The following is a 17889-nucleotide window of genomic DNA, read 5'->3' as shown; positions in this document are numbered from 1 at the left end:
ATAGTGGAGACCTGGGCGCCATCTTCGGTCCACCTTAAGCGCACAATGTGGCCAACGAACGCAAGCGTACCAGCCAGGCTTCCGTCCTCATTCTCCAGCCGGGGTTCGCACTCTGGTTCCCGGCTTTGACACAGCGTCACTTCAGAAACAACAGAGGAAAAGACGCACTTGGGCCAAACCCATCCGCAGCACTAGGAGAAGATGTCCGAGCCCAAGTACCGAGACTGGATCCTTGAAACAATTGACTCTCTTCGCTCAAGAAAAGCCCGTCCGGACCTCGAGAGAATTTGCCGAATGGTCCGGAGACGACATGGGTCAGACCCGGACCGAACCAGGACAGAACTGGAAAAACTGATTCAGGAGCAGACGGTGCTCAAAGTTAGCTACAAGGGGTCCATATCCTATCGAAACGCGGCGAAGGTGCAGAGGAAAAGCAGAAAGAAGAGTGAGTTTACGGCCGCTGGCAGCAGCGGCGCGGAGGCAGCGAGGGAGCGGACCAAACACGACCATCTGCACAACAACGGCGACAGTGCGCACAGCTTCACGGACCAAGAGGAGGGAGAGGAGGGGGAGCCCAGCCCAGATCCCCAGACACAAACATCAGCCAGCACCACCGGCAAGAAACACAAGCTCCCCTCCAGCCCGAGTAGCGGAAACGGGTGCCTCAGTTGTGGCGCAACAACGGGCTGCGCTGTCGGGAGCGGCTGTAGAGAGGAGAAAGCAAGTGCATCGAGAGACAAGGGATTAGGACACCAGGCAGGGGGTGACTGCCCGTCGCCCAGTCACGGTCACAGAATAAGCGCACACGACGACGGTGTTGCCAGTAGAGTAACATCAAGCAAAAGCAATGCGATTCGAGGAGTAAAAGAAACGGGCTTATCAGGGGCTGACACGAAGAACAAAACTTGCCCCGGGAGCGTCATCTCCAACGACAGCAGCCTCCCTCAAAGGCAGAAGCACACAGTGCCGCTCAAACCCAAACTCCGAGTCGGAGGAGGGGGAACCAGAGCAGCGGGGAACCAAGCCAACTCCGACCTGGGCGACAGATTGGTGGCTTCTGTTCGCAGCCTGTCCGAAAGGAGCCTCCGGGGGGGCTGCGCTGCCGCGGCCAGAGGCCACATGAAACCGCTTGGGCTGAAGGAGATTTTGGGCTATCTGAGCAGCCAGGAGCGACTCTCGGAGGAGAAGCTGACGCGAGGCAAAGTCAAAGTGGTCCTGGAGAAGGAGGTGGCGAGGGGCAGGCTGCGCAGGACCCGCTGCGGGAACATCACTCTTCCTCTGAGGGGGATGGTGGTGGATGAGCCGATGCCGAAGGATGCGTCCGCTGACAGACTTGTGAAGAGCGCACTGCAGGACAGGCACACTGTGAAAAAGGTGGGCGATGCTAACTTAATATTTCCAACACGTCCCGGTTTTACAGAGCGGGCTGAACGGCGTCGGCTTGACGGCTTGACTGATGAATTAATGATCATTCGTTAAAGCCGCGCAGACGGGACGCACTCGACTGGCTCTGGCTTGACATTATTGTCTCTTGTTTAACCTCGTTAATTCAAATGCAAAAGTGTCTGGGGACATTTCCCCACATTTGGGACCAACTATTGTTTTTCTCTCTGTGTTGCTGTCAGCTTGGTGCGAACATACCCGCGTTGCGTTTGTCCTCTGTACGCAAGTGTGTGTGTGTGTGTGTGTGTGTGTGTGTGTGTGTGTGTGTGTGTGTGTGTGTGTGTGTGTGTGTGTGTGTGTGTGTGGCTTTGCTTCCTGCACAAAAGGTGCGGGTTATGGGAGCAGACAGCTCCGGAGCGGCTCCTAAAACACGCACACAGGAGGAGTGCGCGCACCATCGGAGCGACTCTGGCGCGAGCACGAGCAGGCTCTGGATTCAGCGTCATATCACTGCTTGGGGCCATTTACATATAATTTTGCTCACAGGAACTTTAGCTGTCTAGGACGGAGCGAGGGTTGCGCGGGCTCGTCGCTCCAATAGGCGGTGTCTGTCTAAACTTAATGCGTGCTGCTGTCTTGTGAGCGCAGCTCTGTCGTGCAGGCCGGCTGGACGACTAAGCCCAAACAGTCGAGCACCATGGCTTACTTTGGTCATGGATATTAAATTTGGTGTGTTCCTAGTCGCGTTTCTCAGTGCGCATAGGCCAGTAGGTTACTTCTGTCGTTTTTCTCTCCCCCTCGTTATCCCCGCCTCTCAGGCTTCGTGCCTCATTAAATCCTTTGTATCATTTTTGACAGCATACTCTCCTCCCTCTCTGCTTCCCTTGTGGGTGCAGGCTCGGGTAGGCTAGTAGGCGGCTATATTTATTTCTGATATTTGTGTAGTATTTTCTTAAGTGGGAGGTTTCAGTGACCCGCTTAGATGTTCCAAAGGTTTAACATGGCCTTTAAAGCTCAATTTCAGATACTGTACAGTGAGCCGCGCTTAAAGAGAACTTGGTGATACACTCCGATCAATTCAGCTACTGCCCAGTCATTTGTGATGAACAGAAGGGGGAGGCAAGAATGAGCTGTGACTGCCTCATTGCCACGTCCACCCCCCCTTTAATGAAATTTTGTGAGGAGAGGTACAACTTTATATCAGTACAGCCGTCATTCCTCTCTTCCTAGGAGAATGAGCCAGTGGAAACAGAAAGTGAAGAGGACCAGGAAGAGAATGAGGAAGAGGAGGATGATCCCCAGAGTTCCGATGAGGAGGGAGGACTATCCCTGGTAGCCATGACAACCGAACCAGACCTCAATGGTAAAAGCACAGAAGATGCTGAAATCCAGACAGCATCAAAGGAGAGCCCCGAACATCAGCACCATTATGGCAAAGGTGTGTGTGTGTGTGTGTGTGTGTGTGTGTGTGTGTGTGTGTGTGTGTGTGTGTGTGTGCATATGTGCGTGTGTGAAAGAAGTGGTTGTAAATTGAAAGAAAAAACACTACTGCTCTAGTTACCACTGATATTACGATTATACCACTAATAAATAATAATATAAAATAATAATGATGATATAGATGTAGCTATTTATGGAGTCCCTGGTGCATTTTGAGTAGTTAAGTAGTAACTGTTTTTCTGCTCTCTTTTAATTTCACCAATATTCCCTGCTTCCCTCCCCCTCTTGTGCTGTCTGTCTCCCAGGTGTGTCGGGGCTGAACTCCCACACCAGTGTGTCGTGTCCACCAGTTCAGGGAGGTTCGCTGTCAAACTGTAAGAGTGCACACTTGGAGGAAAGTGCTACACCTCCTGATCAGCTACACATAGATGCACATGTAAGTTGTTTTTTTTTTTTTTTTTTTTTTTTTTTTTTACTTTTTTTTACTGTAGGATAAATACATGCGGTGTGTGTGTGTATATATATGTATATGTATCTCTCTCTCTCTCTCTCTCTCTCTCTCTCTCTCTCTCTCTCTCTCTCTCTCTATATATATATATATATATATATATATACACACACATACATATATACATACATACATACATGTGTATGTATGTATTTATATATATATATATATATATATATATATATATATATATATATAGTGTGTGTGTGTGTGTGTGTGTGTGTGTGTGTTTGTGTGTGTGTGTGTGTAATACCCAGCCATAGCCCAAGTATCTGATAATATTCTAAGATCATAAAGTTGCATGCTCATGTAAAAGGTGATCTTTTGTTGTTGTTGTTGTTGTTGTTTTCTTTTCACCATGACACGTAATTTAATACAGGATTGCATAAGGACAGTTACTGAAGGGCACTAAAACATGAACTGTTTAAAAAAGACAGCATAGGACTCCAGACATTAGAAAATCATTAAGCAAGTTAGTCCTAATTGAATGAAAATCATTGAACTAAATATTGATGTCCTTGGTTGATAAAATGCTAGCACATTTTTATGGACTCAACCCTCTATATTTTAGAGATGTGGAGTGGAAAAACTTGATGCAGTGATTTATTTCCATGGTGTAAAATGTATTTTTCTTGGGTAATTAACTATTCATATATTCCAGCGATTTTGCTTTCAGAATGTAATTTGATGTATGGGAGCACAAAGTATGAAAAGGCTCTGTAATCAATAGCTACACAAAATCTTGAGTGAAAATCCAGCTATTAAGCATTTACTAAAAAATGCATTATATTCAATCTGTAGCATTTTGACATCTAAATAATAATAAATAAATAGGATTTATTATATTGTATCAGCCTGCGCCAGCCATTTGCCCTAATTGCCTGTTAAATCATTTAGGATGTTTTGGGCTGTTGGTGGCAAGCTGAGTTGTGGCTGTCGAGGTAGACCTGGCACAGCACAAGAAAGTCAAGGCAAAAGCAACCATAGTGGAAAATAGACACAAATGAACAGTGAACCTGAACATTAAGCAGACAAGAACGCTACAAAAACACAGGCGAGCATTTTCTTTCTTTAACATCTGTGGTGGCTTCACAGATGCTGGTTACTTCAGCTGCAGGCGAGATGCCATTTCAAGGCAGACATTTTATCAAGATGAGTGACAAGTGTTGGGGCATGAACTTGCTCACCTGAAGGAAGGAGAGCAGGACTAACGATAGACTTTGCTGACTCAAGTAAAAAAGTTTCATGTTGTGGCTTTCAGGTTAAAAAAATATATTTGATGACTCAAGCACAAGAACATAAAATATGCTGTTTGTTATGTATGTGTTATGTTATTTTCCTTGGTGAACAAATGTGACACTGATATAAGCTAAAAAGGACTGGTACATATTTTTCCATGTTCAGAGTCTTTGTGAGCTCTGCAGGCACAGACCAAGTGGGCGGCCAGGGGTAGCCACCTTGGCCATGCCACTGTAAAAATAATTTTTAGAGCAGCAAAACAGTATCTTGTTAAGTGGCAAATTCTACAATAAAATGACCGCAACGTAAAACAGGCAGCTTTAGAGTGTGGGACTGTCTACATTCTGCCAGTTTACCAACTTGACCAGAGTAGACTCCTTGACAGAGGTGATCATTGACCATGTGACTTAATTTGTGATTTCACAATTGTTTCTTAGTTCATTAACATGTTTAGAAAGTACTGATTTCATTTTCCAGTACCTTATCTAAGCGTGGTAGGATCACAGAGCTATTTAACATGAGCACTCTGTGTACGTCCAATGCTCTTGGTACTTTCTTCCATATGATTTGGGAATGCCAAGAGGTTTTAGAGTTTTGGAGGATGGTTGCTACAAAACTCTCATTGCTTCTAACTATTGACATTATATCATCCCCAACCATATTTTTATTAAATGATATATCCCAACTGCATTTGAAGTGTACACAGAAATGCATTTTCTTTGCCGGATTAACAGCAGCGAAGAAAATTGTGGCTATGAGATGGAAAACCCCTCATACCTTAACATTTCAACAATGGGCTCTTACTTTCTTAGACATTGCATATATGGAACTCTCGATGGCCCGACTACACGGTGCAAGTGAGAAGAACATTAATGCATGGTCTCAGGTCATAGAGGTGCTCCAAGAGCATATTTTGAACGGTGCTTGACCTTGTAGGGTGTTATTCTTAGGCTTGGCTGTGTTGATGTGTATTTGTATGTGGTGTATGTGCATGTGCAGGTGTATGTGCATATGTGTTGCATCTGTGTACATGTTGGTATGGCACAAATGTGATACAAAGAATGATGTTGCGGTGTGGTTGGTCCCAGAGGAAGAGGGAGGGGGGTTGGGGGTGTTTGTTTGTTGGTTTGATTTTTTTTTTTTTTTTTTTTTTTTGTTTCTTGTCTGCTATATAATGTATTTTATGTATGGAGGGAGATCATTGTGTTGATTGTTTTTCAATTTTTAATGATACATACATAAATAAAAAACAATAACAAAAAAAAAGCTATTTAACATGATTATAAAACAGTGTTGATGCAGGCATATCACTGGTTTTGTGTATGTAAGCGAAACATGAAGAAGAATCCAGTAGACATAGCAAATGTTTGTTTTAGAAGAGAGCTACCCAGTCTCAGGCACTGAAGAGGTGGCTGATGACCATTGCAGAGAGGAAGGAGTGGGAGACAAATGAGGCTGATCAGCAGAGTGATCAACACAGTGCAAAGGTTATAGAAGAGAAAAGCAGAGGGAGATCCAGAGAGTGAGGAGGAGAGACAAAAACCATCATTAGATGCTGCATTGTAACACACTGCTATTGAATTTTTACCTTGTCTTGCATTCAGTTATAACTTTTATACATTGGATTCAGTAGTCTACCAGACTTGTCGAAATGCGCAGCTGCACAGCTATAATCAAATGTTCATCTGTGTGTGTGTGTGTGTGTGTGTGTGTGAGAGAGAGAGAGAGAGAGAGAGAGAAAGGGAATACACTGGTGTCTTAGTAAACCTGAGCTTCATTACTTTATATTCCTTCTATGCTCTTTGCATCTATGCCTGAATTTGTTTCCATGGACACTCCAGGGAGATGTAGTAGTACGTAAAATTACAGAATGCAGTACTAGCAAAATAACTCCAGTTTCATTCACAGAATCGTGATTTCCATGGCAACAGTGTTACAATCTCTGTGGTAGGCAAAATAAAGATTAATACCTCTGGATGTTATTCCATGGGGTATGTCCTAGTCCATTAGGTTCTGCATGTGTTTTGCTCTTTTTTGCATTTTGTTTTGTTTTAGATTTTTAACACAGTTACCTGTGTTGTTGCTGACCATATCATCTGAGGGTTGGCTTTTTGGTTTTGTAAAGATATGCTGAAAAATGAAACATTGTGAGTGGGAGTGATTATTCACTTTTGGGCATCCAAATTTAGATTGGCAGCCCTGAGGCACCCTAAATCAAAATGACAGAGTCACATGATTTTCAAATGAAGACAATATTTTCACACTCAGCCATTAGATAAAATAACAAAATGCTTAAATATGAAAAGGAAAAGAGGACAAAACAGTTTTGAACAATATTAGACTTTAAAATTTGAGCTTTGTATTCCCATAGTGCTTATAGTTGTGAACCAGTTGATCCCATATAAGTGCATCAGTTGCACTGGTTAATAGCCTTTTTTGTTTGGGTATTGAAAGACAGTTTTGATCATTTTCAGCCCAGTGCGTATGAAAATTTTGATACTCATTATTTGTAACAGCAGAGAGTACAGCCTCAACATTAATTTTGGTGACAAGAAACACCTTGATAGCCTTCAACTAAATCCAACATGGTACCCAATTTCATCTTGAAAACTATCATAAATCCTTTTTGAAGAGGGGAAACTCACAGCACCATCAAAAATGTCTTGAAATTGTCCACCAAAAATGTTTGCAAACAGTACTTCATAACACCTTTTCTCGACATTACTATTGAACATTTTCCTAAGCATACTGTACTTCTTTTTAGCTTTTTGAATACGTTTTTACCTTCTTTCCACGCTGCCAACTATGGGCAAGATAGGTAATCCATCTCAGTAAACAGTCTACATGCCCTCTGGTGCATTCACATGCCGGTGGGAGGCTCTGACATCCAAGAATTCAAAGTTGGTTCTCAAACAGCACTGCATTCATGGTACTTGGTACGAAAATCAAAACCAGACGACAAAATAATAAGCAAACGTTGAGTTTATTAAAAGGGTGATGTGTGTTTGGCTTCTTCTAGCTTTAAACAAGCACGGCTTTCACTACTCATGCATCACATCGCTGCACTGGTATATGAAGGGGGAAACCAAGTTGTGGGAGTGTGAATGTAGTTACAAAATTTCATCAGAAATACAGAATCAGAATCAAAAAATACTTTATTGTTCCCCAAGGGGATGTACCTATTTTAATTACATGCTGTGGTGGACAGGGATACAGTTTCACCAAAATCAACAGAGTTCATTCTGTGGGATGTATAAGTCTGTAAGTATAATATAAAAGATATACTTACACATTTATACATCCCAGACTTATACAAGTTCACATTTTTACCAGAGGGTGGTGCTAGAGGTCATGGGGTCACTGAATCAAGTGGGGTGCGTGTTTTGGGAAGCATGATTGTGCCATGGCAATACACTCAATACATGTCAAGATATGTTGCCTTGGAGTTCAAGGTGGAATGGATGGATAGACCAACACGGACATCTTTAGGCCCCACTTGCCAGCAGGTGGCAGTCTGGCTACCAAATCTCAAAAGTCAATCATTCATGAATTGTAAACTTGGGCACAAATTTACTGACCAGCAGATCATTTTTTAAGTAGGTTCAAAAATGACACACACACACACACACAGACACACAGACACACACACACACACACACACACACACACACACACACACACACACACACACACACACACAGGCTGTAATGTAGGATATGCGTGCAGTGTAGTAAATGCCTTAAAACATGTACTATATGACGTGGCTGCTGTCCTCCTTTGGCTGTCTGTCTCTCTCCTCCTTGTCTGTGTTCCTGCTGTCCTCAACCTATGATAAGCGCAACAGCACCCAGTGAGAGGCTATGCTGGTGGTAATTGCATGTAATGTAATTTAAGTGTCATTAAAGGAGACGTTGCACATGGCAGTCATGTTTCACAAAGCGGACAGGTGCTGATTATAGTGCAAGTCAGTCTCTCACCATGAAGTCTTTGAGTGAAACCAGTCCTCCTCCTGCTAAATGCTTCCTCGGTGACTTGTAGTGAGTTCATGCCACCTTGTTCTCTCCACAAACAAATGTGATTTCTCTGATGAGAGAAGAAATTGGAAGTTATCGCAATATTTCCAGTGAGGGCAAGTGAAGTGAAAATGCTGACTTATGGTGTTCAATAATGGCCAGAAAAGTCTTTTTTGCAGACCATTGTAATGTCACAGTGAAGTTGACCTTTGACCTTATGATTATGAAATGTCATAACTTCATCATTTTAAAAGCTTACTTGTTAAACCTTTAAACCTGCAGTCTTTCCAGTTTTGTGCGATTTCACTCCTTGTGGCAGTAAATTAAGTCCTCCTTGAAAAATACACTTCAGCCGGTTTTCCACCCAAATTACCTGGGTAAAGTATTACCAGGGTAACTTTTCAATGAACTAAAATGTTCCCTCAACCTCTTGCTGTCTGCATTTCCACAGCGGTCTAAAACCCCGCGATAGTTGGCTGACAAACCGCGACAGCTGTTTCACCCATTATTTTTTACATTCATGAGCATCAGGCTCTTTAACCTATTCTAACCCCCTTGTTGACAGATTATTGACACTTTTTACAGTGTCAGTTTTCTCTGGCGAGCAGCCCTGCTTTTTCCTGACTACTGGAGAAAAGACGAGTCCTGCAGCTGTGTGTGTGTGTCTGAAAGTGATGCAGACGACAAAACTAAGAGTGTCTGTCTCCAGAGTAAATCTGTTTAGTGTTTGATGGTTCATTTGTACTTTAGAACGTAACCGCCGTGAAACAATCAGAAAATAATGGTTATTTCTCCCATACATGGTTACATTGGCTTCTCATCCACAACGCTGCGCTGATTGTGCTGTCTATTTCACTTTTTCTCTCATCATTTTTTTTTAATGAGTCAGGAAGCCCACAGCAAAGCCAGTCTTTACTATAATATTATCAAACAAAGAGAAATGTCCTCCCCTTGTCCTGAACTGGTCCTAAATCCATACTGTATTACTACCCTTGAATGAAATGGCACATAAGTTGAAGGAGGCGTCGCTGTGTGTTTGACCAATCAGAAATGTTGCGCGGCAAGCCCAACCACCCCAGAGTTCCTGGGCATTTCAAAAGTCCCTAGCCTGTCCCAGAATTACATTTTGACCCTGGTCCCCGTGGCCGTAACACAGACAGCTCCTCAGCAGCTTTGCAATGTCCAGAATTATGAAAAATGCAGGGAGCTTTATCAGATGGTGATAGTTCACACATCAGTGTGTGAACTTGTTTGGCATTAGACAGATGTAACAAACATTTATTTATAGCTCAAACACTTAAACTATAGCTTTAAAAGTTGTACCACCACATCTAAACTGATGGAGAGACTCAATCCCATTAAAATCACATTAAATTTTTAATTCAGTGGGTTTGAATTACCTAAGCCTTGGGTCTGCTGTCAAGAGCTGTTTGAATTTTTTTCTCAGAAAACATACAGTTTATTTATTATTGACTTAAACCAAAGTTTAATAATCTTACTGAAATACATTCACTCTTGTTTTTCTGTGAAAATGGAGAGTGAAAGGGACCTCTGGGTAAAACTGACAAGAGGCCTAATCCTTTTTCCTCAGTCCTTTCACAAATGAACTATGTAGTAGATTTGATCAACTAAAAGTTTAAAAGTTTAAAATGGTACATCTGAATAAATATATGCTTATCTTTAAAGAGGTTGCATGCTTTTATCCTTCAATAGTAAAGAAAAAAAAACAACAACAAAAAAACGATTTTGTATTGCTTGACTACATCGATTCATTTGTAATCTTTTAATTAAAGGACTGATATATTTCCCACAGTTATTTTGAGGTCAAACTCTTATTACCCCTGTCTCTGACCATTTTTGGCAGCTTGATGCCACTGTGAGAACCAGGTGCCATTAATTTTGCAGGTCGTTGCAGTATGCACAAAAAAACATTCAAGCCATTCAAGCCATTTGTGTAAAATTTCATATATATCACTCTCTGTTATTTTATGCAAATCATCAGTCATCATTATTCCTGATGGTGTCTGCACGTAGTCAGCATACTTAGTGATATGGCTTATTTTCCTTCCCTTGGAAGAAGCCATTTGCTGCCCTTGATTTCCGTGCAGTATGGAAAAATAACTTCCACAGGCATGAAAATTAAAACCACTCTCCACTGATTTCATGATGTGAGTTTTCAGAGCTCTTCATAGAACAGTTCAGTGATGTGTGATCATCACCAAAATGAGCCTCACATGGTGCAACAGGTGGAATTATATCTCCTCCGCTACTTTGCAACTAAATCATTGTTCACCTGGAAAAATGGAGATACACAACTACCTACAGACAGCTGGCACAACTTATCCACCCCCATGATTAACCTGTTGTACTTGTGGGATCCACTGTGATTGGTTAGATCACCCTGATAATGGCTGATTTTTACAATGTGCACATTAATGGTTAACCATCAAAACTGAGCATAAACTGTCAGCAACAATGCCACAGTCACATAAACAATATTTTAATCCACTATATTCTAGGGCTGGGCAATGTATCAGTGTTACATCGCTGTCGTGATATGAGACTAGATATCGTCTGGGATTTTGGATATTGTAATCATGATATGGCTTTGTGATAAGTGTTATTAAATGTTATTGTGATAAGTGTTGGCTTTTCCTGGTTTTAAAGGCTGCATTACAGTAAAGGGATGTAATTTTCTGAACTTAAATGACTGTCTGTGTTGGCTCTCAGACATCCAGGTCATGGTTATCCGCATAGAGTGGTCAGCTGGTCTGTTTGTAGATTCTTGAAGACGTTTCACTTCTCATCCAAGAGGCTTCTTCAGTTCAAAACTTAAATGACTGTTCTTGCTGTTCTCACATTTGCCTTTACCCTGTTAGTTATTATATAGGATTTACTAATAAGTTATCAAAATCTCACTAAGTAAATATTTTGTAAAAGCACCAGTGGTCAAAATATCACCCACAATATCATCACAATATCGATATTGAGGTGTTAAGTCAAAATCAATATCGCCCAGCCCTACCATATTCTAAATAAAAATGCTTCTGTTGACTAATATTTTGGACTAAGAGACAAAGTCAGAAAGGCACACCACATTTCAGTTAATACTACAGATAATGCAAAATAAATTCCCAGACAAAATTTTGAACACAGTCCGTGGTCCAGGTTTCAAAACACGAGGAAACTGAGGCCAACATTGGAAATTGCCAGAAGTGCCTCGGCTCAGTTGCACCTTGACAGTAATTGACATTTGAGGGGACTTAAAGCTCATGTCCCAAGCAAGTAACTGCTAAATCAGAACAGGCTTAAATCACTAGATTGCCAGGATTGCAAGCAGCCGACATTGAGGTGTCCACGGTTCAGAGCCATGTCATGTAAGCATTACTCCCTCGCAGCTGTGCAAGGCCTCATGAGTAACAGTTCAAGTAGTGTTACTGTATTTTACTTTGTCTAATATTCTCTACAACCATGACACAGTGGATGACATTGGGAGTCTCAATGTGACTAATAAATTTGGTCACACATTTAGTCCCCCACCCCACCCCCATCCTGTTTATCACGATTTACATTTTCACAATGACTGCTGTTGCTCTTATGACTGTGTTCTTCCAGTATCTAAAATTCAACTTGTGTGTGTGTGTGTGTGTGTGTGTGAGTGAGAGTGAGAGAGAGAGAGACTGAACATGAACATGGATGTTTGCAGCCTTTACACTTGTGTCATAATGTGTCACGGCACAGATTTTCCTCTCATATTGCTCCTGGTGTCCTGCTGCAGCGGTAAAAGTAGCATCACCCTGATGCACTGAACTTGCAAAATGATTTTACATCTGTACCTGTCACTTCTTGTTTTGTTTTTTAGTAACTCATTCCAGGGAATCCAGATCTTACTTTTCTCATGTCATTGTTTTGCATGATTCCCCTCCCCGACACAGGATCAGATGCAACACGAGGGAAGGAGCCATACCTCCTCAGGCTTCAACAGTGAGTTCCACTTTGCATTCGGTTTCTAAATATATCTGTGCGTGTGTGTGTGTGTGTGTGTATTTGGGTTCTGAGGCATAGTGTGTCTAAAAAATGCATTTTTCCCCTCTTAGTTTTGGACTGTAAGGCAGTAGGTGTGTCCTCCTGTCTGCTCACACCCACTGCCTCCCCGAGAGACTCCACTTTCTCTGAAGAACGAGGGCTAAATGGGGGAGTTAACAGAGGAGTGTGAGTATTGCAAAGATCCTGGAGATGGTTAGAGAAAAATTGATTATGTTAACAATGAGAGACTTATACAAAAAGAGAGAAAAACAGGAGAGAGGAAAGCATTAGTAAATAAGCAACAATGTGCTGAGTACAGGAAACTATGAAAAGATTTCATGCATCAATAGAAATTTCTCCCTACATTACATTTTTCCCCTGTCCACTTCTTTTGCTGCATGCCTGTGTCTCATGTGGATGCCATAGAAAACACACTAGCTAACATACACACAGTGGTGGATGGATTCATGAGAATTCATGAGTACATTACCCAAACTCCCTTAGGGTAAAGTGCTGATGCCGTGTAGCTTCTGATGCTAAAAACACAGCTAAAGTTATTGCCTTCACAGACAGCAGATAGCCAGCTGGAGCTAGCCAGGCATGCAGTTTTTTGTTTGTTAGATTTTTGGTGGAATCTGCTTTTATTAGAGAGGCACAGTGGAGAGACACAGGAAGGATAGCACAGTCCATGCCATGAATCAAACTGTGTCACAGACAAGCGCTCTGATTGGTTGGTTTGAGTTGTTGCACATACATGTCACAGCACATTTAGATAATGTTTAACATTTTCCAACTTTGCCCGGTGGCCTTGCTTGGTGTCACTCTGACGCTGTTTGTCGCTGATGCTGGTGTCTTCTTATGTCGCCAGCCGCCAGTGGACACTGCTGCCCTCATGTTGCATGTGACGCTTATGTAGGAATAAGTCTGACCACACAGAGATACATACATGTATTATTATGATCCCTGTGGAGAGTATATTTTTTAGAAAGCAATGAAGACATGGGATCTTCATTTTATGACTATGTTCAGATGAAAGAAAAAAAATTCACCCGGTGAGTCCGAGTCCTACAGGGAACCATTTTTCACATTTTGGTGTCATGTAAAAATGAAAAAGATGGAAACTTTATTGTATTTTATGTACTTTGTCAAGAATGAAAGCACAGCAGAGAACAAGTAGGAGAAGAAAGAGGTTTGGTCCCAACCATTATGGTGTCTGTTGCATTTTATTTTATTTGTTTGTTTGTTTGAAGGTTTCAAGGTTTTTCCCACCTTGTTTTATGTGTCCACTATGGTACAGAGAGAAGAATAGAGAAAGAGAGGGGTAGAGAGGAAGACAAGGAGAGTTAGTGGCAGACTGATGATGTCTCAATTGTTCGTGTGTGTGTGTGTGTGTTTAATTAATTAATTCATTAACTGATTAATTAATTGTTTCCTGATTCATTAGAAAATGAAAGTACCCTTTTCTACACCACCACTGAGATATAGGCATCAGTGGTTTATCGACTATTTCAGCATCTCCCAACTTCTTTTCCCTTCATGCCACTGTGTTTCTGCAGCTGTACACAGATAATGTACCTTCTTCCCATGTCTTTAGGTTTATGAAGGCTGAGGGGGTCAGTGTAAGCCCAGTGGACTGGACAGTGTCTGATGTGGTCAGTTATTTCACAGCTGCAGGATTCCCTGAGCAGGCCGTTGCCTTCCGGACTCAGGTAAGCCTGCATCCCCTTTAACGACCACAAGAGAGCGCCATACGCAGGGTTAATGACTAAACAGTTTCCACTCATATCAATAATTCCTGAAAGCCTCTCAGTTGTTATCTGCCTACCTACATGGCTTGCCTTTATCTCGTCCCTTCTCCCTCACACACACTCTCTCATTCTTTCTCCAATAGGAAATTGATGGAAAGTCTCTTCTCCTGATGCAGCGTAATGATGTTTTGACTGGCCTGTCAATCAGGCTTGGCCCCGCCCTCAAGATCTATGAGCGCCATGTAAAAGTTCTGCAGAAAACACACTTTGAGGATGATGACTGCTAACTACACACATATGCATAAAACACACACTCACACACACACACACACACACACACACACACACACACACACGAACACACACACAGTTATGCCTATATTCAGATATAGCTAAATAAGCGTAAAATAATGCATGTATGATGAACACCTCTCTACTCATTCATCTCATGTCATACAATACAAAGAAATACACACACCTCCATTCCTCTCTATTGCTCTTGCTCCTCTTTAATCTGCCCTGGTCCCAGTAGGACAGACATAAAAGTGACTTGATTTCCTGGACAGTATGGATTTTCTACCAAATAGAGCACAAAGGATTGAAGGAGAAATGGTGAACAATAGAAAAACGACAGAAAACAGACATTTAAGTTTGCAGAGGTTCAAAACAGTCATGCAATTTTGTCTTTTCCACAGTCATGAGCGAGCACTTTGCAACTTTTCAATGAAACTCCAAGATGGGCCTCCCCATTGGCACGGTTATATTGCGTTGATCTTTATGCACATCTGTACTTTGACGGAGGCTGCAGTGACTGTGTGTGTGAATGCTGTTTTTTATTTTTTAGGCTGTGATGTAACTACCATGTGCTTGTTTGTTTGTGTGTGTGTGTGTGTGTGTGTGTGAGAGAGAGAGAGAGAGAGAGGGCATGACAGTGCAGTTTGGAAAGGACAGCAAGGACATTCAGGAAATAACTTTAGTCTTCATTCTTAGTCTGAGTTGGTCAGGTTACTGCAATCCAAAATGTGTGAATGATGATTTTATTCCCTTTAACTGCTGCTGACCCACTGTAGTCTCGACTGTCGTCTCTCAGACAGCGACCCTGTGCTTCAACTGTGCAACCCCAAAGTGCAGGTTTTGTTCATCTACCTTGGGCTTCTTCAAATGGTTGTTGGTCAAAGCAATAAGGCGATAACTGTCCCAAAATTTTTCATTGGTTATTTAGACGGCTTGATTTTGCGCAGCCTAACAGCATAATATTACAGAACGTCCTGATAAAAATCTTTGGTGTATACCAGGTTTAAAGGTGTTTTTTTCTCCACAAAGAGGTATTCACGATCTGCTCTGTCCTATGCGTCACCATCTCTGATTAGACTGAATGCAGTGGCTTGGAAAAGTATTCAGACGCCTTCACTTTTTCCACACTTTATTGTGTTGTAGAAAATTCAATGCTATGTTTGAAAATGTATTAAAAATCATAATCAAAATTTCTAATTTACACAAGTATGCAGAATCATGGCTGTGACACTCCAAACTGAGCTCAGAATCATCCTGTTTCTGTGGATCATCCTTGAGATGTCTCTAGAACTTGAATGTTGTCCACCTGTGGAAAAATTTAATCGATTGGACATGATTTAGTCACACATCTGTTTTGTATACATCTGTCACATCTGTCAGGACAGAAATGAAGCCATGAAATGGAACTCTGAAATGAAAGTCTGTCGCGGCATGGATCTGGGGAATGGTGTGAAAAATTTGCCAAAGCATTGAAAATTCCCAGGAGCACAGTGGAAGAAGTTTTCAACCACCAAGACTATTCCAAGAGCTGGTGGTCTGGCCAAACTCAGTAACCTAACAAGAAAGGCATTGATCAGTGAGGTTACCACTCTTATTGCTCGTTCTCCACCAAAACTTTTAAGGGCAAAGGTCTTGGGTTTTGCCGTTGGAGGGAGGCTCCGGGGGCAAAATTAGTTCTCTAAACTCCAAGTGTGTTTGTGTGTGTTTTCCACCACACCTCAAGGACTACTGCTGTGCCTCTTACTTGGTTGTGTAGAAGAGACACACAGAGGTGGAAAATGAGAATGCTAGAAAAGTAAGACCTGAAAATATTAAACTCGGAGAGTACTACCATGGTTTCACGATCCATTTTGGGGCGCAAGAACTCAACCTCAAGGGCAAAAGAAGGACTGACTCCGCTAGACGAAACAGGGGTGAGGGTTATCGGTTTCTCAGAAGAGTTCCTGTGTTCTGGGAACAGTTCCTCTGGTGGAAAAGGGCTATAATAGAGCTTCAGAGTGCCTGTGCAGAGATGAGAGAAACTGCCAGAAGGGTAATCATCTCTGCAGCACTTCATCAATCATGAATTTATGATGGAGTGGCTAGACAAAAGCCACTCCTGAGTAAAAAGCTATGAAAACTCACCTTGAGGTACACTGAAAGGAGAGAGGAGAAAGTTAACAGGGGAGTATGAGGAAAAAAAACACTCTTTGGTCTGAGTACCAAATGGTACGTCTGGCTAACATGAAGTGCTGCTCAGCACGTGGCAAATAAGGCGCCATCCCTGTTGTGAAGCATGGTGGTGGCAGCATCATGCTATGAAGATACTCCTCAGCAGCAGGGAGTCAGGACCGAAAGACAAATAAACAGAGCCAGATACAGAAAGGTCCTTGCAGAGGACTTGCACCACAGGAGAGTCACCTTTCAGTACGACAACAGCCCAAACCACACAGCAAAGACAACGAAGGAGTGGCTTCGGGACAAGTTGCTGAACGTCATCGAGAGGCCCGGCCAAAGCCTGGACTTGAACCTTATTAAAAATCAGTGGAGAGACTTGAAGATCAGGGACCACCAAGGCACCCCACCATTTTGACAAGAGCTTGAGAGGATTTGCAAGAAATACCAGGAGAAACTGACCAAATCCAAGTATTCAAAACTAGTGGAGGCATATCTAAGATTTGATGCTCTAATCACTGCCAAAGGTGCTTCTACAAAGGACTGAATAAAAGGTCTTACATTACAAATGACTTTACTTTTTTTGTTTTTTATAAATGCATTTGCTAAAAATTTCTCAAAATATGTATTTGCTTTCACAGTATGGTGTACTATGTGCAGACTGATGGCAAAAATAATACTTTTCATCCATTTTGAAGGGGTCTGAATCCTTTCTGCAGCCACTGTATGCGTACTGGACCAGCTCCTGTTTATGCCCACTGTTGTTGTACACCAGCGAACCGAAATGGACTGGAGTAGTGAACTGAGCAGAACAATCAACTGACAAATAGACTTACAGAAGACAGAATATGTAAATAGACTGAAAAAATAGTTCATCGAGTACATTAATCTACATTTGTAATGTTCTTGAAAAACAGTGATTTAACTGAAAGATGTTAATGCAGGGTAAACTGAGTCAATCAATCAATTAGTCTCATACCACCAGCATTTTTTAATGGTGACTGGTCACACCTTAGAAACCAAATAATGTTGCCCAACTAGGGTTGCACGATGTGGTAGAAAATGTACTGAGATTATTTTGACA

The 17889-nt window shown here is 42.0% G+C and overlaps 1 protein-coding gene across 1 annotated transcript; it reads left to right on the top strand.

Annotated features, from left to right (window-relative positions):
* Window positions 1-129: 129 nt before the first annotated feature.
* samd1b (sterile alpha motif domain containing 1b) lies at window positions 130-15163 on the top strand. The gene is made up of 7 exons (XM_030054352.1): window positions 130-1374; window positions 2614-2821; window positions 3129-3259; window positions 12519-12567; window positions 12681-12795; window positions 14204-14318; window positions 14501-15163. Exons 1-7 carry the CDS (start codon window positions 202-204, stop codon window positions 14642-14644), a joined length of 1935 nt encoding a protein of 644 aa, XP_029910212.1. The 5' UTR covers window positions 130-201; the 3' UTR covers window positions 14645-15163.
* The last annotated feature ends 2726 nt before the right edge of the window (window positions 15164-17889 follow it).

Source organism: Myripristis murdjan, chromosome 1, assembly GCF_902150065.1.
Source record: "Myripristis murdjan chromosome 1, fMyrMur1.1, whole genome shotgun sequence".
NCBI lineage: Eukaryota > Metazoa > Chordata > Actinopteri > Holocentriformes > Holocentridae > Myripristis > Myripristis murdjan.
The sequence above is the reverse complement of the archived record's forward strand: the minus strand, read 5'-3'. Positions and strand labels throughout refer to the sequence as shown.

What these genes read in the sequence shown, in the direction of transcription:
- samd1b (XM_030054352.1), top strand. Translation starts at nt 202, where the DNA reads ATGTCCGAGCCCAAGTACCGAGACTGGATCCTTGAAACAATTGACTCT. An exon ending in AGCTACACATAGATGCACAT is followed by an intron (nt 3,260 to 12,518) that starts GTAAGTTGTTTT and finishes TCCCCGACACAG; the next exon opens with GATCAGATGCAACACGAGGG. An exon ending in TACCTCCTCAGGCTTCAACA is followed by an intron (nt 12,568 to 12,680) that starts GTGAGTTCCACT and finishes TTCCCCTCTTAG; the next exon opens with TTTTGGACTGTAAGGCAGTA.